The 24,296-nt window shown below is 37.2% G+C and overlaps 7 protein-coding genes across 7 annotated transcripts in view; 2 read left to right on the top strand and 5 right to left on the bottom strand.

Moving 5' to 3' along the window:
• Positions 1–273, bottom strand: part of LOC113758669 (cytochrome c biogenesis protein CCS1, chloroplastic-like) — a 4,261-nt gene extending 3,988 nt beyond the window's left edge. The window contains exon 1 of the mRNA XM_027301440.1: positions 250–273. Coding sequence (XP_027157241.1) covers positions 250–273 — 24 coding nt within the window. The remainder of the gene's footprint in view (positions 1–249) is intronic.
• A 5,274-nt stretch (positions 274–5,547) lies between these two features.
• LOC113763091 (probable disease resistance protein RPP1) lies at positions 5,548–7,815 on the bottom strand. Its single transcript, XM_027306799.1, has 3 exons — positions 6,527–7,815; positions 6,174–6,293; positions 5,548–5,667 (listed from the first exon to the last, which is right to left on the bottom strand). Exon 1 carries the CDS (start codon positions 7,682–7,684, stop codon positions 6,581–6,583), a length of 1,104 nt encoding a protein of 367 aa, XP_027162600.1. The 5' UTR covers positions 7,685–7,815; the 3' UTR covers positions 5,548–5,667; positions 6,174–6,293; positions 6,527–6,580.
• Positions 7,816–7,879: 64 nt separating this feature from the next.
• On the top strand, positions 7,880–10,999 carry LOC113762997 (plastid division protein PDV2-like). Its single transcript, XM_027306670.1, has 2 exons — positions 7,880–8,256; positions 10,071–10,999. Exons 1-2 carry the CDS (start codon positions 8,005–8,007, stop codon positions 10,725–10,727), a joined length of 909 nt encoding a protein of 302 aa, XP_027162471.1. The 5' UTR covers positions 7,880–8,004; the 3' UTR covers positions 10,728–10,999.
• Positions 11,000–12,015: 1,016 nt separating this feature from the next.
• Positions 12,016–13,153, top strand: LOC113762998 (hemoglobin-2). The gene is made up of 4 exons (XM_027306671.1): positions 12,016–12,221; positions 12,336–12,450; positions 12,594–12,710; positions 12,872–13,153. The coding sequence occupies exons 1-4, from the start codon at positions 12,082–12,084 to the stop codon at positions 13,001–13,003; spliced, it is 504 nt and encodes a 167-aa protein (XP_027162472.1). The 5' UTR covers positions 12,016–12,081; the 3' UTR covers positions 13,004–13,153.
• A 2,467-nt stretch (positions 13,154–15,620) lies between these two features.
• LOC113758659 lies at positions 15,621–16,148 on the bottom strand. The gene has a single exon (XM_027301430.1). It carries the CDS (start codon positions 16,146–16,148, stop codon positions 15,621–15,623), a length of 528 nt encoding a protein of 175 aa, XP_027157231.1.
• Positions 16,149–20,806: 4,658 nt separating this feature from the next.
• On the bottom strand, positions 20,807–21,355 carry LOC113758651. The gene has a single exon (XM_027301423.1). The coding sequence runs from the start codon at positions 21,353–21,355 to the stop codon at positions 20,807–20,809; it is 549 nt and encodes a 182-aa protein (XP_027157224.1).
• A 1,830-nt stretch (positions 21,356–23,185) lies between these two features.
• Positions 23,186–23,949, bottom strand: LOC113762973. Its single transcript, XM_027306639.1, has one exon. The coding sequence runs from the start codon at positions 23,920–23,922 to the stop codon at positions 23,206–23,208; it is 717 nt and encodes a 238-aa protein (XP_027162440.1). The 5' UTR covers positions 23,923–23,949; the 3' UTR covers positions 23,186–23,205.
• Positions 23,950–24,296: the final 347 nt, after the last annotated feature.

Raw genomic sequence — 24,296 nt, 5'->3', positions numbered from 1 at the left:
AGTATGAGGTAGTACAGTTTATAGCAGTATATAATATTGTTGTGTTTGATCATTATTTGACATTTCATTCAGGTTGACATATCTTTTCTTAATGATGCCTTGAACTAATCCATCTACTTTATATTTAGTCATAAACAACTCACCTTTGTCCAAGATAGAATAGTGTCACAAATGAATAAAGAACATAAGACATGACTCATCAAACTCTAATAAATAATTCTTTAATATTATATGGACTAGCTTAATTACTCTGTATATTCCCCTCAATAACATGCCTACAAGGTGCCCAATCAACATTCTAAGAGGAATTTACTGAATTCATGAAACTTTAGAATAACGAAGTACAGATTGTATCGACTCTTGAACACTATCTCATAATTGTCTGTTTTGGAATAAGTGTACAAGCATTTTCTCCTGAGTATGCAATGAAAACCAAAAGAAAAAGAGATAGCTAGACGCATGCATGCACACCCATATAAGAACTCATCTAGGTGTGGCAATCACAAGATGCTTATAAGATAGGATTTCATTAATAAAAATGAATAAGGGGGTAGAAGCATATGTTAACACAACCAGCTGGTAAATAAAATAAGATGTTCCCATCAAAACAAATTAAGTCTGCAACCTGCTCTGCTCTGTTTAGACTTCTCCTAAACTCAAGTCCTTGATGCAAAAAAAAAAGCACAAACCAGCCAATATGTAATGAAACAAGAAACCAAATTGCATAAAGACATCCATGTATGTTATAACACAATGGACCGTAGAAGACAAGGACAAAATGGTCTCCTTTCTAAAGTATGCATGGTATAATTTCAGCACATTGATCAGGCAGTAAAAGAAAGGAAATGAATAGCAAATGAAATATTTGCCAGACACCTAAGAAACATATTAATTTGAGCCTCAAACCACAGGAGTCTTCTATTAACTTATTACTGGGCCAGAAAGTAATGCATAGGGAGTTCAAGGAAAGAATGAATTTACTGTCATGTAAAATGCACCACCGCCATAGTTTGATTGACCCTTTCCTCGAGCTCCATTGTCCTAAAATTTGAAAGCTAGGAATATGTATAAACAGAAGCAAAATGGTTGTACAAGAGAAGAAAATTATATAGTCATATGTTCATCTCGACAAGCTAAAATGAGCACAAAGTATGATATCTACAGACAGGAACATGCAAATATACATATACGTTCAGGTTACATCATCCACATAGTTGCCAAAAAACCATTCTGCGTTCCAGTCCCAATATCAAAATGGTCCACAAAGATTGTCATTTCAGCTTTCTTCCCAACATATTAGGGAGTTAAAAAGGAGCACTGAATATTACACACAGAACATATGCACTTTGAATGTGACACCTGATTTTCTAGTGTATGTGCTAAACAGATTCAACTTGAATTGCTTCCGTTAAAGTCTAGCAACTCTTCAAACAGAAAATGTAACACGTCTGAATTCCAAGCAAATAACAGAAAGAGCAGAAAAAGCAAGTAACAGTTCATCTTTCATTCTCAAGACCCTGCTTACATATCCTTCCTGTTGAATTTAACTCTACTTCATTGAACACTTTAACTCATACTCATACTTTGCCATCATGTGTCTTCTATTTCACGCTGGAATTTTCCCTTTGATTTTGGCTAATAAACTATGCCCTCAAAAAAGCCCTCAACACGCTTCTTGAATACAGCATCACTAATCACTTTTCTGTTAAACCTCAAGGTATGGAATATTGGAATGCACTTATATTGCTCAATCCTACAAATGTAAGAATGGTAAACCGCATTTTCATGGAACTGCGATCATCTTTAGTTTCCAATTTCCCATAGATAACATTATAACTAACTTCTCTGGATGTTAACCTTCTACCCCAGTAAAAAGAAAAAAACACAAGAGTAAACATATAAAGAAATGCAAGAAATCAATAAAAGAGGAATAGATCTGAACAATCCCACCAACAACGGAAAAAGAAACAAGAAGAAAAACCCACCTACAAGATGCTTTTAAGAATGCCATTATCATTACAATCAAATGATTCAGAAATCAGAACCATATCCAAAATCCTACAATTGAATAATTCTAGCAGACAAAACAAGAAAAGCTTTCAATCTTATTATCAGAAAACCATCAAACTTTTCGATTCTTCATCAAGGCATATAACAAGTTTTGACAAGACAACAAGAACATGCATTACAAAAGAAAAAAAAACACTGAATGCACACATATAACAAATACTTTCGAACATTTGAGACATTTAACAAATACTACTCTAAAATTGTTAAAAGACGAAGAAGAAGAAGAATGGGAATTTACCGCAAAAGGGTTCACTTCTTCTTCAGCAAACGGATTGGAATCGTAACGGCCAGCCATTATCAGAAGAACCCTTTAATGAAAATGCACAATGCAAAAAAGAAAGTATGATTTTATCCTTTAAAAATGCTCAAGAAAATTACACAAAAATTCGGATCTGGGGAGAATATAAAACGGGTTTGAAGATTTTGTATACTATTGTCTATTGTTGCCAAAATGGGAATGTTATGTTAATGAGAACGTATGGAATCAAGAATTGGACGTGGTTTTTCTTTTGTTAATATTTTTTAAAATGACTTAGTTTTAATATGTTTTTCGATATGGGGTTGTACTCATACATCGTTTGGGGTTCCCGGGAAAATTGAGGGGCAAAATCAGGGAAACTACCAAAGTTGGCGCCGGTGGCTTTGGCGTTGAAAATAGGCGGGGGGTGGGGTTTATATAGGTTGGGGAAACATCGGTGTCTTGGACCCGCCATTTGGTTGACTGACTCGGTAACTCAATTGCCTTTTGCATATTGGTCTTTTACTACCGTGCTGCATTAGCCACATTTGCAATTCATTATTATGAACTATAGATTTTTGCTGTACCAAATTTGCACCTTTTAAGTAATTCTTGGTACTATAACACAACAATTACAGCAATGTCCAAAATGACCGTTTCCATTTTTTTTTCCCATGGTATAAATCACCTGGACTAATTCCACCTTAGTTGGGCAGAGCTCGCGCCAGATTGGGTATCCAAAACACCGTTTCAACTACTTAATTCATAGTTGTATAAAGAATGGGATGATCAGAGACCTTATTATATTTGGCATAGGGTTGTATAGTTTGATATAATCATCAACTTTTGTATGAATTGACAAATTCGGATTTACATTCAAACTGTAATTGTATGAATTTACAACAAAAGTTACAAAAATAAAAAGAATAAGTTTGAATTGGATAGAAATCAACTTGTGAGGTTCTTGATCCAAAATTAGAAAGTTGCCTATCATTTGTAATGACTTGGTTCTTTTGTTAAAATGTACACACTCCTAACTTCTTTGGGGAAAAAAAAAGGGTAAATTCCACTTTACCTTCCTGTGGTTTACCCTTTTTTACATAACCCCTATGGTTTCAAAAGCTATACATAACTCCCTCATGGTTTGGATTAAAGTGTCAAAGTAACAGAAATAGTCACTCGTAACGGAACTTCTAAAAATATCGAAATTACCCTTATAAATACATGACACATTAACCCCCTATGATTTTTATATTTTACCATATAACCCCCTTATGGTTTAATACTTTATCATATAACCCCCTTATGATTTTCAAAATATACACATAACCCCCCTTGGTTAATACATAAATTTAAACCTTACATAAGGGTATTTTTGACATTTTAGGTGACGCCGTTACGAGTGATTATTTCCGTTACTTTGACACTTTAATCCAAACCATAAGGGGGTTATGTATAGCTTTTGAAACCATAGGAGGGTTATGTGAAAAACGCTAAACCACAGGGGGTAAAGTGACATTTGCCCAAAAAAAAAAGAACGTTTCACCCTCTTCTGTTTCCTTAGAAACGTTTGGAAATGAATTTTTTTTAATGGTGTTTCCCAATGAAAACTTAACCGTCAATATACAAAAGTTAGGCATATCTAAATTCAACACTATGTATCAGGAATTTAGCGAGAAAAATCATGCTAGGCCTAAAAAATGGTAAGCTTTAGGTACTGTAACGCCCTAGTCTCAAGAGCTAACCCAAGAAACTTTTGAGTTGAAACCACAAATTTAAAATGATTAATTTAAATCCTGGCCAAAGAACTTTTGAGCTAAAACTATGGATTCAAAATGATTAACTCAAGTTATTAAGTAGTCCATGGATCTAGAAATAATATATTGGCCAAGACTCAACCCACGCAAAAACCATGCAAAATCTGTTTTGATGCCATTTGTATTGGATCCACAAGCATTTAAATTGAAATCACGGGTTCAAAACAATTAAACCAAATTGCTAAAAAACCCATGGGTCTAGAGTCATGTATCAATCCAATCCTTTCCTTTCTTTTTGATGTTGGACGGGTCCTCAGAGTCAAGACACATATAATTTGATTAAATTTTTAACATTGGTATATAATTGAAGGCAACATGTGACACAATCGAATATCTGCAATCCTTTTGCTTTGAATAATAAATATGATAAGTCTTTTTCAGAAAAATAAAATACTACTCCATGGTTAGTTGCACAACCTTAATTAGAACTGAACATACTTTCTAGTTTCGCTGGCATTCATATATATTTGATAAGCTAATTTCTTTCAAGAAATATGTCGCACCGCTTTCCTACTTTTCTTCCCTAGTGTTTAATTAGAGTTTGCTGCATCAGTTTCAAGAAGAAACAAGTTATATTTGCAGCCCGTAAATGACAAATCTGTCTTCATACTTTTCATCCATACGGGCCGGTATTTGTCTAAAAGAAAAAAAAATAAAACTAATTTGGCAAAGTATTTTTGTTGGTTATAAAAGTATGATAAGCCCACATCAAACCTTGGCTCAACCAACTTTACTTGCCTCTATGGGCTAACTTTTTTTTTTTTTTTGAAAGATATGGGCTAATTTGTATGAAAGAAAAATATATACGAATATTTTTTGGTTGATCATAAAGTACAATATGCCCACATCACCTTAACCAGAGCACCTAATAAGTTGGGCTAAGAGACACAGTGGCAAGGTGATTACCTGATTGTGTATCCTTTTGAGAGGTAAAAAAATTGGAAATTTAAAGACTAAATATGGATACTAAAGAATAACTTTTTGACCAAATATCATCACACTGCTGCTACAGGAACTTCAGATAGAATATTCCCTGAAAATTCCACACTAGTGCAATTCCATGAATGAAATTTGTTTGGGTAAACCCATGTCTGCTATAGTAATTGTTCAATCTGACTTCATTAAATCGAACTTTGGAAATGTATATATAAAAGTAGTGAAGGACCAAGCACTGTATCTTAATGAAAATTAAGTTTCACATTACAATAGAGTTGGACATTGAGAAACAGCAATAAAGAAATACACTATGAGGTACTGAGTCAACAAACAATCCCTTCATATGCTCTTCAACATTATATAGGGGTGTTTGGACAGTCATTTTTCATTGAAAAAATTACAACGTTTTTTCGTTAACACATTTTCCTGTTATCTTTTTACTTCACATACATCAAATCGCTATAGTAATTTTTCTAAACAAAAAAAATCCAAAAAAATGCAATCCAAACACAATAGTTAGTTAGAACAGGATTCATCAAAATCCCCCAAACATTTGAATGTGGTCTCAGCTCCTGGAAATAGTTTGGTCGTTCTTGGTTGTTGTCCCTGCAGCATAACAGACACGAGCTCAAGAAATAGATAGGCAGTCATTTGCTGAATCAGGAAAAAAGAAAAATAGTAGAACGTGCAAGAATTAGCTTAGCAAGCCATTATTAAATGCCAAAACCAAATCCTGTTATGAGTCGTTCATAGAGCTGCAGGTCAGAGCTGTTAGAGTTTATTGGCCCGAAGTTTGATTACATAACAGAGAACAAAAGTATTTATTCTGTTCCTAGTCAATTTGTACATAACAGAGAGTATCTCTGTTCTAGCAATTCGATAGTAGTATTCATCCAAAAAAAAAAAAGAAGATGTAAATTTTCAGAGTCTACTACTTTTAACTACTAAAACAATCCCTGGTGCATTGAAGTCTTTCAGACAATGTAATGAATCTTTTTTATTTAAAAAGGAAAATGTCTATCAATACTTTACTCTGTCTTTTAAGTTTAAGAAAAAAAAAAAAAAAAAAAAAAAAAAACAGCATTGTTAAACCAAGAACAGAGAAGATGCACCTCAAAGGAGAGAATACTGGAATCAATAATCAGCAGACATCTGGAATCAATAATAAGGCAGTTTGAGAAAACTGCTCTTCTTTTTTTTGTGACGCTGCATGAGTTGCCTTGATTCTGACCCTTTTAAAAAAAAAAAGAATGAATGATAAGGAGGAGGACGAAAGAATCTACGGAAAAGAAAATGTAAAGAGCAATTGAAGGATATGGCCATTTAAAAGGAAGCAGTAGCGTTTTTTATTTCCTTTTTCCTTCCGGGGATTATATATAAGAAAAACAAAAAAGTACTAATAGAATTCTAAACAAACCGAATAAGTAGAGATTAAACCAGAACATTGGAAATATTAACTACTTACAGTTACGGTGGGCCTTTGTTTCCCCTAAGGCAAAACCAATCAAACTTTGTTCTACTAAAAGATATGAACAAAGGGAATATGTGCAATCTTGGGCCACTCTGCGCCACTTCCTTTGGTGCATCTCTCTGCTAAAAGAGGACACCTGTAGATACTTAGACGATTTAAATTGGTGAGGTCTGCAGAGGGCAACTGTCTGAGGTTAGAGCAATCACCAATCCACAATTCTCGAAGATTCCCAAGGCTACCCATCCACTCTGGAAGAACTTCCAACCCCTCAAACGTCCATATCCATAGAGATGTCAAGGTAGAGAGATGCTGAATTTGGTGTGGGAGAGCCGTGATTTTTGGCCATCCATGCAATACAAGATCCTCCAGAGAGACGAGATTGGTGATGGAGTGTGGCCACGGGAAATTATCAAGGTTGTCAGAGAAGCCACCGAGAGTCAACGATCTGAGGTTGGCCTGATGGTGGAGAACCGTAATTGGCCAAGAACCAGGGTCATGAGAGCGGATGTCCAACCGCTCGAGCGACGTGAACTTCTCAAGATTATTACTCAACCAAGGATTCAACTGATCACATCGTGAGATTCTTAGATCACGTAGGGATTGGGGGTTTTCCATATCTAGAGAAGCATCTAATAAAGCAGGGCAGTCATCTAAATCCAAGGATTCAAGAGATGTGAGGCTATTCAAATTCCTTATACAAGCCAAACTTCCGCATCCCCATATATGTAACCTCGCAAGAGATGTCAAGCTCTCCAAGCATAAGGATTCAAGAGCAGGGCAGTCACCTAAATATAAGGATTCAAGAGATGTGAGGCTATTCAAATTCTTTATACAAGCCAAACTTCCGCATTCCCTTATCTCTAACTCCGCAAGAGATGTCAAGCTCTCCAAGCATAAGGATTCAAGAGCAGGGCAGTCATCTAAATATAAGGATTCGAGAGATGTAAGGCTATTCAAATTCCTTATACAAGTCAAACTTCCGCATTTCTCTATCCTTAACTTCTCAAGAGACGTCAAGTTCTCCATATCCGGTAGAACAGCCAACTTGGGGAGCCCTTCGATTTCCAAGTACCGGAGACTAGGGAATACCTTAATCGATGAAGAAGAATCCGAGGGAACCATTGCATCTGACCACTCCTCTAGACTTTTCATGTCCCGCAGCACAAAACGCGACAGTTTCGGAAACAGAGTGATTGGTTTCACCGCCTCTCTGCTACTGGTGCTGCTACTACAAGAACCGCTGCTCCTTGCATTAATATCGACATGTGCAAGGAGACCATAGAATTCAGCCTTTGGCGGCTTCTTGGCTCTCCCTGATCTTTCCGTTCTCTCTCCATGATTTTTTTCCTCTCTTTCATTTCAACTTTCGAACCCAATCCCCCTCTACCCCTAGGATTGGGAAGTACTTTGAGAAAGACGTAGGAAAGTAAACCTGCAGCTTTTGAGGAGTGATTCACAGACTAAAGGGGGTTATGGATGAAGATAGAATTGGGCTGGTTTTGGTCAGAGTTGCTGAACTGAGGGGTAAAATTACTAATTGTGTCCATAAAGCAGCGACCAGTGGCAAGAAGGAAGATGGAGAAAGCCTAAGTAAAGACTCTAAAGTAGGCCTTGATGCTCAAGAACAGGAAGCAGAAGAAGATGACGATGAAGAAGCAGCAGAGAGTCTTCTGAATATTAGGGAAGCCCTTGAATCACTTGAGGCCCAGCTTTCTTCTTTGCAGGTCTCTCCTCTCCTCTCTTCCCCCTCATTTTCTTTTAAAGTTTCGCACACACAGTCTCTACAATGTTGTATTTTCTTGAAATTTTAGGGATTTTCTTGTGTGCCCTCTATTTATAGATAATATATGTGGAATCAGATCTCAAATTTCAAAATTTACTTGAATGTCCCAAGGTTTTCCGTTAGATTCTTGAGTAAAATCATTTAAGTTTACAGTGTTATCAGTCTAGGGTTTAAGTTAGTCAATAATGGTCTTGAATGGCTGAGTGTTTATGTTGGTTCATCTCTTTCTTTGTGGCTGTTGGAGAGGTCTTTTTGTTCCGGTCTGAAGCAGAGTCTTGGGCCTGGTTTTGTGCTGAAGATGATATCTTTGCGAGAAATAGGCTATTGAAAGTCAAATTGTTTGGAGAAACCTGCTGAATATGGTTGGAATTGCCTGGAGTTTAGGGTACATATTATCTCTCGATTGTCTCAGTCCTGCTTTTCCTGCACTCTTTCATCATGCACAGTCCTTAATTCCGTGCACTGAGCAAAATTCCTATTTTGGGGCTATGACTTAGTTCAAGCAAACATAAGCTAAATGAGTAGTTTTGTGTTTTTCCCCCATCTTGTTATTTTATCGCGGTTACTGGAAAATGAAAATTGTTGAAACAAGTTTGGATGTCTCGTGTTTTGCCTGATTTAGTTGAAAATGATCTCTAGCATCCATCCTTTGCTCTTAGTTTTAAGCTCTTTCCAAGAGTTTCATTGATCTGATAAAGAATCAGGACGTCCTTTTTGGTGTGGAAGTGGTTCTTTCTAGGTACATAACTACTATTCTGGTGGAGGTAATTGAGTGATAGTGCTTGGTTTCAACTTGATTGGTAAATTAATTCCTTAGAGTTCAGTATTTATCCAAGACATTTGTATCAAATGTGAGAATTTTAGATTTTAATAGAAGGAAAATTGAGAACTCCTAATTTTATGTTCTCTCATAAAGATTTTGGTGCTCTTTGGAATCAAATATTGGTATACCACCCGTCATCTGTAGATTCAATAGTTGGGTTTGTATAATAGCACAAAGTTGAAATACATTACACTTGAGACATTTGTTAATGTATGGGGCTGGAATGCAATCTGGAAAGGGTTCCATGTGAGCTGCTACCATACATTCAGGGTCTATCGTATTGGGTGACTTGAAAGATGGTGATTGTTCGTCTATGGGTGATAATAAAAGAGAATTTCCTGCTGCACCTGCTTCTTCTGCAGACCTTTCTGCAGCATTTAAACTGGATTGTAATTGTCATGATGTATGAGAGCACTGATTTCATGTTCAAATGATAAATCAGATTTGGTTAGTCTCCTTCATTGTTTATCTAACAAATCTCTAGTAGCTTAGTAAGACCGAGAGAAGTCTTATGTTCGATAAATGGGAGTAGTGGCTTTTTCTCCTATTACTTCTGATGATATCTCGATTTTTGTTTAGTAACACCACAGCTCCATAACCTTGGTATGGAATGATTACTTAGTGGCACCTTTTATGTCTACGAGGCATGTCTGTACTTGGGTACTGTTATTATTTGATTTGTGAACAATTGGCAAACAGTTGCTTTGGAGTTCCAGTTTCTTTTCTCCATTTCTTGATATTTGAATTGTGTTATCTATTTGTGGTGTAGATTTTGTTGTCTTATTTGTCGTAGTCGGATGACTGGATAAAGTTTTCTCCGTATATCACCATAAAGATCTAGAAGAAAGTAAATTGAGGCTTTGCCCAATTCATCCGTTTCTCTTGTAAAGGTCTAGAAACTCACTTTCTATATGCAAAACTTTTATGGCCAGGCTTTACAACAGCAGCAATTGTACGAGAAAGAAGCAGCCTTAGCGGAAATTAGATACAGTCAAAGAAAATTGCTTGAGAAGTTGAAGGACTACAGAGGGGAAGAATTGGAAGTCATTCGTGAGGCAATTGCTTTTGCTGGTGAAGCCGTAGAAGATAACAATGACCTTCTCCTCCCACCATATCCAAGCCGGCCTTTGCATTCTGTGATGTCTGATAATGACTATTTATCACAATTTCCTAGTGCACGTAAGAAAACCCAAAATGGGGTTGTAAGTGGTGAAACTAAGAATGCACCTGCAAAAGGTTTCCTTGAATCAGACACAGACCAACTCCAGCCTGAACCTGGAAGACCATTGTCCAGGGTAAAAGGTTTCATCGGTGCAGTAGCAAAGTCAGCGTTAACTATCGTTGGGGTATTCTCTGTTCTCAGTTTGGCTGGCTATGAGCCTCGGTTAAGGAAAAGTGATAAACAGTTCAAGTTGCTTCACCTCTTTCAGCAACATCAATCTGGTGATGGTGGAATAACTGTTGAATGTCCGCCTGGTAAAGTACCGGTCCTTGAAAATGGTGAAACACGCTGCCTTGTAAAAGAACGAGTTGAAATTCCATTTGAATCTGGGGTAGCCACCCCAGATGTCAATTACGGGTGTGGATGAGATGATGTTTTGGGTGGTTATGTATATCTCTGATCTTCTGACGTTGTTTCCCTTATATCTTTCAGTGAATCTTTTTGTTTTTTTCGGGGTGATAGTCGAATAAAGCCTTTCTAGCTGGTTGCAAGGAAGTTTAGGGTAGAATTATCTATATTTGAGGGTTAACAGTGCTAGTTAGCTTTTCATTTTTGGAGCTGCAGATTGCAGAGTCTTCGGAAGCCAAAAAAGCAAACAAAATTTTTCTTGGTGAGAGTATTATTGATGTGGTAGATTCATCATAGTCTCTAATATTTTATTTTTTTTTTGAAAAATGTTATTTGCACTCCATTTTTTTGTTATTTGTACTTCAATTATTTGTTTTATCATATAGTCTAATAAATGAAAATTATGTGATTAAAATAATAGTAGGAGCATGATTAACAAAAATAAGGGGGGAAGTAACATTTCTTCCTTTTTTTTTTCTGTAATATAAATCTTTTGTCTCTGGCTTTCTTGATTTCTTTATAAGTGCATCACCAATGGTATGTTGGGGAATATATTAAATAATGAATAAGACGAACGAAACGCAAGAAAATAAGAAGTGTCTGGTGTCTTGCTGCGTCACCGGGCGCTCGACTTAAAAACTGCAAAAGTTTCCCTTTTTATTACTTCCTCCCTTTTGTTATAACTGACGTTTAAGAAATTTGCTCTAGTGTACTTTTATCTGTCGTTTTATTATCTCCATACAGTATTAATTATTTTTTCACAATTTTATCCTTTTATCTCTCTTTTCCAATACAGGGTTCTTAATTACTACTCCTAGTTTGGTGGGAGTTAGTTTGCATTGCTTTTGGCTTAGTAAAACAGCACCATTTAGTACTCTAGTGAGAGAAAATATGGGTGAATTAGATAATTAATGAGGATATAAAAGAAAAGTAGTGTACAAATTTAAGCAATGAAAAACTTTTTTTAATTGGTGTGTAAAATCTTAAACGTCAGTTATAAAAAGAGGGAGGGAGCAGTAGATTACTTGAACCATTCCGCCGTCAATGTGTATTTGCGTCAGCTCTCACGCAGCAGAAGTCAAGGTGAGGAGGAGTGGGAGACCAGACCACCATCAAATTCAAAACAATGTTCAGTTGCCACCAAAAAACAATGTGCTGTTCGAGTTGTTTGGTAGTACGGGCAGGATTGAGCCGCCTCTGAAGATGGCCATTCGCCCCCACCAATGGTCTCCGTGAGATTCAAACGACAACTATATATACGCATAAAATCTTCTGCATCCATCCTACAGCAGCATAACATATAGTAGTATTTTAGTACTATCCAATACTAGACTGACGTTATTCTCTGAACCATTTCCTAAACCAGAAACAAAATGAGTCTTCAAGGAGGAGGGGAAAATTGTGGGTCTTCGGCAGGAAGAGTGTTTACGGAAGAGCAGGAAGCCCTGGTGGTGAAGTCATGGAACTCCATGAAGAAGAACTCGGGAGAATGGGGTCTCAAATTCTTTCTCAAGTAAGTCGGTGTTCTCTGTTTTGCATTTGTCCTGTGTTCTTGAATGGCCTTTTGCTCCGTTCAGAATTAAAAATAAGCGGTTGGTGTCGTATTGCTTTTCCTTCTGATGATCAGGATATTTGAGATTGCACCGTCCGCTAAGAAATTGTTCTCATTTCTTAAAGAACCGAACGCTCCATTGGAACAGAACCCCAAGCTCAAGACCCATGCCAAGACTGTCTTCGTCATGGTCAGTAATTGTTTAATTTTTTCACGTTCGTACTCTGGCAAGAAAATCCGATAAACAAACTATGAAGATGTCTCACAAGTTGCAACCAGATACTGGGACCTATTTTACTTTGCCTTTTAGCTCTGATGTGATCTCTGTTGCAGACGTGTGAAGCTGCGGTTCAACTCCGGAAAGCTGGGAAAGTTGTGGTGCGGGAATCAAGTCTCAAGAAATTGGGTGCCACGCATTTCAAATACGGAGTCGTGGATGAACATTTTGAGGTATAATTTCATCATCATCATCATCATCATCATCAGTAATTGGAATGAATGCTCTGCGGTACATATCTTTAGGTTACAGGGTAGCCCGACTGTTCTACTGTCCCTGTTAAAGATGAAATGGATATTTATCTAATTAAATGCTTGGATGTTTGCAACCACAGGTGACCAAATTTGCACTGTTGGAGACAATCAAAGAAGCAGTTCCAGAAATGTGGTCCACAGAGATGAAAAATGCATGGGGTGAGGCCTATGAACAATTGGTCGCTGCCATCAAGACCGAAATGAAGCCCTAAACATCAAAATCATTGGGGGTGCGCTCCCAATATTTCTATCCGAAGTTTTCTGTTGCTCTTGTCAGATTGAATTGTCATGTTTCAATAAACCATAAATAGATTGTACAATTTGAAGCTGTTTCATAGAACGGAGCTTGAAGACATTGCACACGATACTTGGACACACTTCAAGATTGTAAGGCTTGTTTTATTAAAATGTTCGGTCCAGTCAATTAAAATATGCTGCCCGGCACAAGGATATGATAAATAATCCATCTTACTAATTGTGAGGTAAGTTTCTTAGGTTACAGAGTGCGATTATAAGGTCATCATATCGTGTTTCTCACCCGTAAGTAAAAATGTTAAGGGGACCTAATTCTATCTTTCATCAGGAAACGAGCGTTGCAATTACCTACTAGTAGTATTAAGGGATAATTTCACAAACCTCCCCTGAATTATCTGACAATTACAGACAGAGAGCTCCCCTCAATTTTTAGAAATCATACCTTGCTCCTTTGCTTTTACTATTTAGGTAACAAAATAGGTCCATCAACCTAGATTTTTCTTCAAATACCCTAAATTACCCTTGTTCTATAAAAAACAAAAGAAAACTAGTTTTCTCAACACTTTCTTCCAAATTTGCAACAACACCACCACAAAGCAAACACTTTAAACTCCAATGTCAAATCTAATTATTTCCAAACATGCGACAAACCTATTAAACAAATAGTTTGAATAGTTCAAGAATTTTAGCAGCTCCAAAAATCCCAATATCTGTTTTGTAATATCTTCCCAGCTAAAATGTTTTTGAAAAATAAATTCTCTCTTGATAACCAACAGCTAAACTCACACTCTAAACTTCAATTCAATACCTAGCACTGTCGCAAAACAAATAATTATCTGACCTATCACCACCAGTAGAATAATACTCCGACCTCCACAGAAATATTTATTAACATTGTAAAACAGAGTAAAGCCATACATAACAAAACTAGAACCAACAATATTAATCAAGTAAAGAAAATCAAATGCATTTATTAACATCCTATACAAGTTTTCAGGATAATAATCAACCCAACAATTTTTTCATTAATCCCTTATCTTCCATGCTTCTTAATTATCAATTGCATTATTTATTTCTTTATCATCACTACAAACATATTTATTTTTCTTTAGTTGACAATGAAATCTGCTCCTACAAGTAAAATAGTGCCATATTCATCAAGTAAACAGAGATAGTTATGCTATGGTAAGTCATCACTAAGATAAATAGAGATGTGGATATAGAGAAAAAGTAAGAGGAAAGGAAAGGCAAAGAAACAATAAGAGAAAGGAAAAAAAAATCGTTATTTACAAGAGTAAGAGAAAGTAAGAAAGAAAAAATGGCTGTTGGTGGAGCATAGAAGAGATAGGGTTTCTTTTTCTTTTTCTTTTTCTTGGATTTATTTAACCTTTACATCATATTGTGAATTATCTATTAAGTGAAGAGCATTATAGTCATATTATCACACCAAGGGAGGTTAGAGTAATTTTTTAAATCTGAAGAGAGCCAAGTGAAATTGTAAAAAACCTCAGGGGAGGTTTGTGAAATTATCCCTAGTATTAAAGAATGAACGACGTATGCAGGTCAGGCATCGTAAAAGAGCAAACGCCAGCCTCCAGGAAACAAGCAGCTTAATCAAAGTTGTTAATAATTTAATGGGGTTTAGTATGCTTAGAGTTAGAGGAAATCCTTTGTGGATTTTTAATTAAACTGATCATTGCGTAATGAGCACTTGACAACAAATAATCACCGGTCCATGGTTCAAATACTCGGCCGAGATCGAGACGAAGGAGCTTTTCGTTCCAATACCGAGATGAGATGATTCTGAGATAATAGATTGTCAGGAATTCAGTTGAGTTGTCACCGTAATGGAGCTTTCCATTCTGATATCGGAATGAAATGATTTTGAGATAATGGATCTTCGAGAATTCGGCCGAGACGTCTTCAAAACGGATAGAAACGATCGAGTTACTTCTAGTCATCTCGAGTCAACTTGAATTTTTATTATTTTTGTTAATTTTTTATTATTTTTGTTTATTATAATTTTTATAATATTAAATATTTTAAAAATTTATGTCTCGTCGAGAACTCGACCGATATACCAAGATCGATGTGGAATGATTCAGGTCACGATCGCAACTGTGACTTTGAACCATGATCACCACTCGTCCGAGTCAACTCACTGTAGTTTAGATTCTTCCTAGCTTGCTCTGTTCCTAGCACGGAACCAAGTCCAATCCCAATAAGCAAATGAATGGGCTATCCTGCCCACGACTGATCCTGAAACTGAAAGGGAATGAATGGGAAAAAGAATAGGCATGTCATCGGATTGGGGGAGAGTTCTCTGAGCATTTTAGATCAAGAACGATAATACGCCGCCATGTGATGCGACGCTTTTACCTTCTGGTTAAACAGACAGATGCAGTCTGCTACTACTTCTCTTACGGTCAGGACTTTCCATGAAAAACTACTTACTAGTAATTGGTTGAGAACTTTTCAGTTAATTAGTAATTCGCAAGTAGTACAATAGATATAATAAAAAAGGTCAAGAAAGAAAGAATCTCTTTTGCTGATGCAGTTAACAGCCTTTTTAATTCATGAAAAGCAACTCCTCTGTTCCTTACAATTTCTATAGAATGTGACTCGAGAAACCATTCCAACTGCACCATCATAGCTCTGTTGGCAACTTCTGACAGGACCCTGTTCCATAGTCGCGGCGAAAAATCCGATTGCTGCGCTGTTTTCATCCTGTAAAATTACCGATGTTTGCAATGTAGCGCGCCCCATGTCCGGATCGCTGAGCGCTTTGCTGGCCTTGACGGCTAGTACACAGAGATCTTGTAGAGAGAGAGGTAGTCGAAGCATTGGAATTGGCAGGAGGAAGTAAAGTTGGCCCGGTTGCAATTGCTCATCTTTAGCCACTGGGCCAGGGACTGCATTGACATGCATGGTTTCCGAGCTCGAAAGGAAGAAATTGGGGTTGTGGGATAGGATTTCCGCTGCTATTGTGGGCTGCCAAAGTTCTTGCAGCCTCCCATTCCAGTGAATTACCTGAGCTGCTGTGGGCAAATTCACCTGTATTCCGCCTTGTCTTGTGATGCGAGAAGAAACACACAGTCCCATGATCATATAGTATATGGTTTGAGGGATGTGTCAAATTCCTTCCAGAATGGAATTTTAGAGAGAGAGAGAGAGAGAGAGAGAGAGGGAGCGATCGATCGAAAAATGATGGGGCGATGCAATTTTCTGAGGTTCTGGTCGCAAATTTATAGAGAAGTCCCCCAAGGTTGAATAAAACTAACTTTAAAAAGTGCATTTTTGGAATAGTTTATTTTTAAAAAAATTAGTGTGGCACTTTGTGGGGGAAAAAATGAACATGGAATTAAAACAGATGCTAGGCGAAGGATGATGCCAGTCATATTTAGACACCTAAAAAAAAAATGCTTCTGGCATTCGCCTATTATGTGCTATCTTGCCTCCAATATATATATATATATATATATATATATATAATTTGGCCTAAAAAAAATTCAAAAAATTTGTGAAGAGCCTAAAAAACGGTTTGCTAGTATCATTACGCAACAACAACTACAGAAGACTAGTAGTAGTACAACATCCCCAGCATTTTTTGTTTTCAAAGGTTTGGGGTTTGTTTGATTGACGAGTTGGTTAAGCGATCCAATCCTCCAGTTTGTATGTAGTGGCATTTGCACGAGGTTTGACGCTGGTGGAGGGAGGGGCCGTCGATGCTCGATCCTACTATCACTTTTTCCGTGTCTGCTTATTAAAATCTCGTCAGTCAATTGGTGGACCGAACCACTGGGCCAATGGCTCAGTGGCCACCAGAGAGGTTGGGTTGTAGGTGAGGACTCAAATATCACCTACAGCGAAAAAAAAATTTAAGAATTGTGTCATAACACTCTCTTGATCTAGTTAGATCTGTATACCCACTAGCTCCTACCACAGCGTCTTCAGGCTCTCCCTCCCCCTAGATTAGGATAGAGTAAGTTATATAAATATATTTTTGCTGACAAAAAAAAAAAAGTCAATTGGTGGACCGATTTTGTTACTGCACTATTTCACCACCATAAACAAAAAATTTCATGTTTGGATGGATAATAGCTGGCAAGTTGAGCTATGACTAGAATAGTAAAGTTAAAGAGCATCCACCGGCAAATGGTTTGTGATACAAGTATGTAGCAAGAGATCTCGAAATTTGAGATTTATATATATACATATAAAAATCATTTTGAATTTACTGAAATCATCTCTATCGCCACCATGACGGCATGATATGGTTCTGCAACTAGTATTCTCTAGCGAATTTATGTATATTTACTAGTAGTATTTGGCAAGTGTAGCCCATCTGAATTGCAATTTTTTTTTGGAGGTTTTTGCAGAAAAAGTATATTACAGTAATTTGATGTATGTAAGGTAAAAAAAATAATTCAAAATATATTAAAAAATATATATAAAAAAATTTTAGAGAGAAAATTGCAATCCAAATCTTTCTGATATGCCATTTGTCGGACTTGTGCACTGGACTTCTCTTTATTCGGTTTGACATAATGTGGTGAATCAAATTTTAACTTTTTGTTTGGATAGGAGTTTATTTGAGATAATTACGGTACCACTTTTTGTGATGTGACGTATGTGAGATAAAAAGGTGATTGAGAAGATAAAAAGGTGATCGGTAGTAGATTATTCATCAAATTTATCAGTACATTTTTATATCATATATATCAAATCAAAAAAATGATACAATATTTCATTTAAAAAAATATATAATGATCTACTGCCCAGACACGCTCAAGATCTTGGCAAGACTTCTCCTCAATAATACCGGTCATGTCAAAATTGGGGTTCCCATGTCACTCTCTATCTGAATGTAGCATATAAAATTCAATTTCTCGACGATAAATACTAGCAGTTCATTTGCCCTTTTATGGGACGTAAGACTGACGCCGATCCATAATCTTTCCTTCCTAGCAGCCTCCCAAGTTCCAGATTCAAGGGAGTCTCATTGCTCATGCGCGAAATATTCATAGTTACAGCCTACAGTTTTGAGAAACAAAAGCTTGGGCCATTATGGGGACCTGCGGCGATCGTTTCACATTTCATTTCATGCATCGTTCTTTTTTCTCCGAGAGAAGCAATCACTCTACTTTTGATACTACTACTACTACTTTTTGTCCAGATTCAATATAGTCAGATATACCGGTGATTTCGACAGGTATTTCGTTGAAGCCAAAACTTGGGAATTAAGATAATTTGACCGCTGAATTGATTTTGGGAGAGCGGATACGATATATTCTCGGATTAATTATGGGCGGTAATATCATAACTTGGAAAGAAAAGTACATACCCGGATTAGATCAAGTTAATTATTTTTGTTCAATCGTCTTGCCCAGTTGCCTTAATTCGAATCAATACACTAGGGTCTGCAACAAGAGCATCCACTTTCGTCATGGATCGAATGTTTTCCAGGGCAAGTCTCGTGAATCAGGAGCTCAACTAAACCAATCTGGCCGGACTGATATAGATTCAGAGAACCTGCACCAGGATTGATATTTTTATGGCATGATTAGCTTCATCCGCACAAGCAACATACCTTTCTCTTTTCCCTTTTTGGCCACTTTAAAGTTCCTAATTGACCGGGAAATGACCGTGTCAAAAATTAATTATTGCTATGTTCGACGAGCAGAAATCCTTTGATATAGAAAGAAAGAAAAGTTGCAAATTGGTTTCACAACTGGCCACATGGGGACGGGCAGGTGGGTTTGGATCTTGAGACTCCAAGAGAAATCAGAAACTAGAAATGGAATACGGGCCGGGCCAGTTGTCAGGACCAACAAAGGGTCAAGAAAATCATGCGAACTAGGAAGTTGTAGTAATAGGATGCGAAAATTCTTGAAAAGAAGAGAAAATTACAGACAAATACGTGTACCGGGTATGATGTGAAAGTTTCCCGTGGCTGCTTGACAAAGAGAACCGTTTCTTGAAGTTCAGACGGGATTAGGCAAGCATTTGAGGACGAAATCCTTGAATTTGTCAAAATCGCAATTACGTGCAGTCATGTTTATTCAAAAGTAGGTTGTCTATACTAAAATTGAATTTGAAACCCAATTACTAAACACCCCTTAAATATGCATTCAATGTTATTTGCCACGTCAACAGTATTAATAAGTGGAACTATATAATTTTTTATTAAACAGAAAAAATGAACAGATATAATGGATAGAGTATGCCATCTACAACCCAGAAGAACCTATTTAGCCGAGAGTGTACCGAGAATGAATGGGAATTATGTTTTCCTGGGCCCTGGATGTGTGAGAAAGTTTTTCACTTTTAACTTTGCTTGAGTCAAGAAACCACTTTCTGAATTGAATTGTGCTTTTATTCTTGTGATTCAGTAGTACTTTTATAGTTTTATTGTGTTTTGATTCAAGCGAAGAAATGTAGTGTTCCGTCCCAAGTCCAAGTATAGCACGAGCCCACTAGGCCCAAAATAAATTTCAATTGCACGGTCTTAGAGTGTATACTGGGCATTTCGTTAAATGCCACATGCTAATAGGTCGCTAAAGATTTGCAGTCGCTAAAGAGTCGTTTTTTTTTTCTTTAATTTTCAGTCAAAAATGAAATTAGGTATAGGACATCAAAATTTTTATGGTATTAATGTATAATTTAAAAACTATATGTTTGGGTCGAAAATCTTTTTCTTTTTTTTTTTTTTGGTGGCATTACACTTTTGGCATTTATTTCTATGAATTGGGTTACGATCAAACAGAAGACTATAGTATTGCATTTGTTTCTAGGATCTTGCAATCTAATCCATAATTAACTATTAAAACAATCCAACTAATGATCCGATTAGCATTTCTCTGCATTTACCTATTACATCCCCATGTATAATCACTTTTAAATTAAACCATTAAAAGAGGATCGGAAGAACAAGCACTACAATTAATCATTATGATACTGCCATCTATATTGGTTGATTTGCAGCATTTATTCTGAATATCTATTCAGACATACGAAACAAGCCCTAGACTAATTTTTTTCAACACCATCTGATAAGAAAATAATGCTTATTCTAAGCAAAGATTGCCAAAAAAAAAAAGAAGAATTATTTGGTAGGAAATTTGAAATAGCGTGAGAGACAAAACCAAAGAAGCTGAAAAGATACTCAACATTTGAAATATTGCTATAAAATTCATAAAATGAAGTTAGGTATCCCAAACATGATGAAATTAAAATAATAGTACACAAAAAGTAGAAAATTTTTAGGTGCTCCTTTGGTATATATATATATTTTTTTCATGATATTCAAACTTTAGAATTCTATTTTAAGTGTTTTCAAGGTACACTAAATTGGAGCATTTTGTGTTCCATGTACAGTGTTGTTAGTGATTCTGAAAAAGAGGTTCACAGATTGTTTAGGATTTTTTGAACGTTTCTAATCTTATTTTGTCTACACCGATGTCACGACAACCATTAAGAGCAGCAACTGTTGTCCAGGTCCCGAATCAGGAGTGCAATTGAAGTATAAATACAAAATTCCATATGCAATTCACAAGATTAGCTTTCATGAAGATGTGCGTGAAGCCTGACCTTTTTCAAAGAACAGAGCTTCAAAACTACTTTGAGAAAAAGGACTAGCACAAAAAGATAACTAGCAGCTGCTAGAGAAAATGGGCATAACAGATTATTACAAGAGACCAAAAACCGGAACCAGCTTATCTCTCCAGTGTTTTTTCAGAGTCCTGGCCTGGGAGTCCTTATTACTCTTCCGCTTCAAGTATCACACTCAACGTTGCAGCAAACTTGCTCACTTTCGATTTGCCTGCTCCGTCTACAGCCGGTGGTCCTCTCCTCTTTACCAACCTCAAATCGCAGTAATCAGCCTGGGGAGTCGTTGTTGACCTCACCTTCACATTTTCTTCATGGAAGAACGCTAGCGGATCCTCAACAGCAACCCTTCTAGGTCTATAACAATACTTGTTCATTTGCTGTTCGCTTCTCATACTCAGAGCCACGCTCGCTTTAACAGCCAGAGAAGCCATATCCTCGGCTTGAAGCCGGTGCGTCAAAAATATCAAGGGCAGCTCAAAGTAAAGCTGCCCCGGCTGCAGCTCCTCATCCCCGTTTACAGCTGAAACTAGGCCATCAAATTCCATTTCGTCAGCGTTGCATATGAAGAAATCAGGATTTCTCTTTGGCAAATTCGAGACCTTCATAGGACAGGAGAATTCTTCGAGTTTACCATCTAGCAGAATCAGTTTGGCCGTCCTCATGGACCCCGTCCTCCCATATGAGGTACAATTTCCCATCTCCGAAGTATGTGCTCTGGCAAAGTAGTATATTGATCGATGCAATAGCAAGCTATGTAGGTGTTACGATTCAATGCATATAATACGTATATACATACGTGCGTTTTTTTGTTTGTGCGAGAATGTTTGAGAATGAGATGTTTTCGTTGTCGTGGATTTATGGGCGTTGATTTATTCAAGATTGTAGAGCGAACCTGGAGAAGGAAGGAATTCTTAGGCACGCGTTTTGCTTGGAGCCTCGAGATATATTTCACAATTCACACCTGGTAGAATTTAATCATCGATCTCATAGAGAAATGGTAGGAGGAGAAGATGTTATCTACTTTGTATTTCCTGTACGTCTGAACTTTCACTTAGTTTTTCGCGTCCGTCGTGTTTCTTGACAGATCGTTTTCAGCAGGGCTAAATTGTGGTCAACTATCAACATATCAGCTCAATAATAGTTTTATAATTGACTTAGAGCTGGAAATTTTTGACGAATATATTCTGATCCGACGTTGAATTCGAGCGTTTTTTTTTTTTTTTTTTGGGTTTTATTCTTTTGTTTTCTAATCATCTGCTTGTGAAAGTTTTCGCGCAAAGATTAGATGTAGAGTGTGAATTCGTGTTGCTTTTATAGACAAAATTAGATTCATATAGCGATCCAGGGAGAAACTGTTTGCTTACGCTGATGATCATCGATCAGTGCCAAGAATGGACTAGAATAAAAATATAAGATGGATTGAAATTTCAAGCATTAATTGTACGCCTTCTAGCCGAGATCAAGTGCTGGGTATTAAATTCCTTCTATTTTATACTTCAATTATCGCTTGACAATTTTAGGTGCAGCCAAAAAGATTTAAGAAATAAGAGATGCGCGCATTGTGAAAGAAAATTGATTGAAGACAATTGACACGAGGCCTCGTAGCTAAAATTGAGATTCTATGACGTAGATGTTTTGAATTCTAACTTTTCTTGGGGGCTCTTTAGTAATTAAGTATTGTGATGCTCGTACATGCACGTACAGTTGCAGCCAATTGAACTCTTGTTACAAATCATTGGGACAGGTGCGGCCGACTTGTTCGTTGTTTTTGGACTAACTTGCAATTTTTTCAGACCTTTCTTTTCTTTTTTTCCCATTTGATGCTGATAAAATTCTTTTCACGCTCGAGGTAAATTTTGCAATTTCGCAAATTAAGATCCCAAGAAGATGTTATGCCTTTGATGCTTTAACCTCCATATATATTTTGTAGATTCTTAGTGAAGCAATCAAGGAATATTGGACGAGAGCATTTGGAAAGGGACAAATGTGTTAATCTTGAAAAAAAACAAAAACAAAAACTTGGGAAGGCACATTTTCATTCTATAACTACCTAGAGTCCTTTTTTTTTTTTTTGAGATGAGTTATTGTGAGAGGTTCAAAATCTTCGAGGAGTGCGAATTATAATCCATTATTGATCCCAAGGTCTAAAACGTTTAATCCGTCGACCAGATTGTAACCGGATGTCGAAGATCGAAAGGGGTACGAGGAAGAGGAATAACACTACTGGCATCATCAACAAGGATATCAAACCGGAGAAATGGAAGTTTGTGGTGGTAACATGGAGTCCAATATTCACATTCATTCTTAAGCTTCATTACAGCGACAGAATACGATCGTTAGAAAATTAAGAACCAGCAAATCAAGTTACAGCTGCATGATATTCCTCTTATTATTAAACTTGAATCTGGTGATATTAATTTGGCAATATTAATCAGAAGAATACCTGTGATCTTCATCGAACGACGTGACCTGCGATCTGACGTAAAACCAGACAATATCAGCAGTTCACTCACTGAGTAAGCAAACGGTAACAATTAAAGTTTTCATCCTATTTTGATATAAGTGAACCAACAACCCCCGCAATCAGAGTGGTAGGATCCCCAAGAACGGCCGAGATAACAAACTGCAAAGCCAAACCAGCAATCTCGCAACATTTCTGCACCTTACCTTTGCTTCTGCGGTGGTAACTCTGCAATGTACCTCTCAGGCTGGGAATCCTAGTCTCCAATTTCCTAGTCCCATTTCTTGCCCCAAAATATATTTCATGCCAACTTTCCACCAGCATCTCCTTCACGCACGCAACGTGCAGATTATACTTCTTGCAGGTGGATCGGTAGCTCCAGCTCCTCCCTTTCCTCCCGCACCGGTGGCACGAGGCACCAACCTTCCTGTACAGGTATAGCTTAACTTCACCGTCGTCAAGCACCATGGGGAGCTTGGCGCAGCAGGGGTGGAGATCGAAGCCGCAGGACTTGCAGTGGTAGACGAAGCCCGTCACGTCCTTCTCGCAGGCGTTGCAGTAGCGGGGGATGTTGCCGGGGGGTCGAGGGAGGAACTGGAAGGAGCATTTGGTGTAGAAGGGATGAGTGATGGAGGAGGAGGGAAGAGCGCAGTGCATGTGAAGATCGTAGTCGCAGATGCTGCATTTGTAGCGTGACCCGATGCCCACTTCTTTGCAGCCGTCGCACTTGAATGGGACTTCTGTGTACTCGAATTTCAGCTTGTGTTGAGGGTGGCTGAAGTGAGGAATTTCGTTGTATCTCATTGTAGCTTTTTTTTTTTTTTTTTTCCTTTCCTAGAGGCACTTGTTGAAACTCAAAAGAACTTAGGTGTTTGAAACTTATATAGAAAAAGGTGATTCTTGGCACTTTAGGCTTTAGTTAATTAAATCTAGATCCATTGGACTTCTAAGTTTTGGGTTTTTTTTTTTTTAACTAATTAAGGTTACCGGTGGCTTGAAGATGAAGCAACTGAGGAATTATGCGTGGAGATGGTGGCGATCATGGTGATAATTGAGTGTAGAAGACGAGAATCTTAACGTCAAGGGAATTAAGAGGACAAACATAAGGGACTTTGGCTAATGCCCCACTTGGGAATAGGAATTTTCACTTTATATGGTATCCCAATTTGTTGAACTGT

Source organism: Coffea eugenioides, chromosome 2, assembly GCF_003713205.1.
Source record: "Coffea eugenioides isolate CCC68of chromosome 2, Ceug_1.0, whole genome shotgun sequence".
NCBI lineage: Eukaryota > Viridiplantae > Streptophyta > Magnoliopsida > Gentianales > Rubiaceae > Coffea > Coffea eugenioides.
The sequence above is the reverse complement of the archived record's forward strand: the minus strand, read 5'-3'. Positions and strand labels throughout refer to the sequence as shown.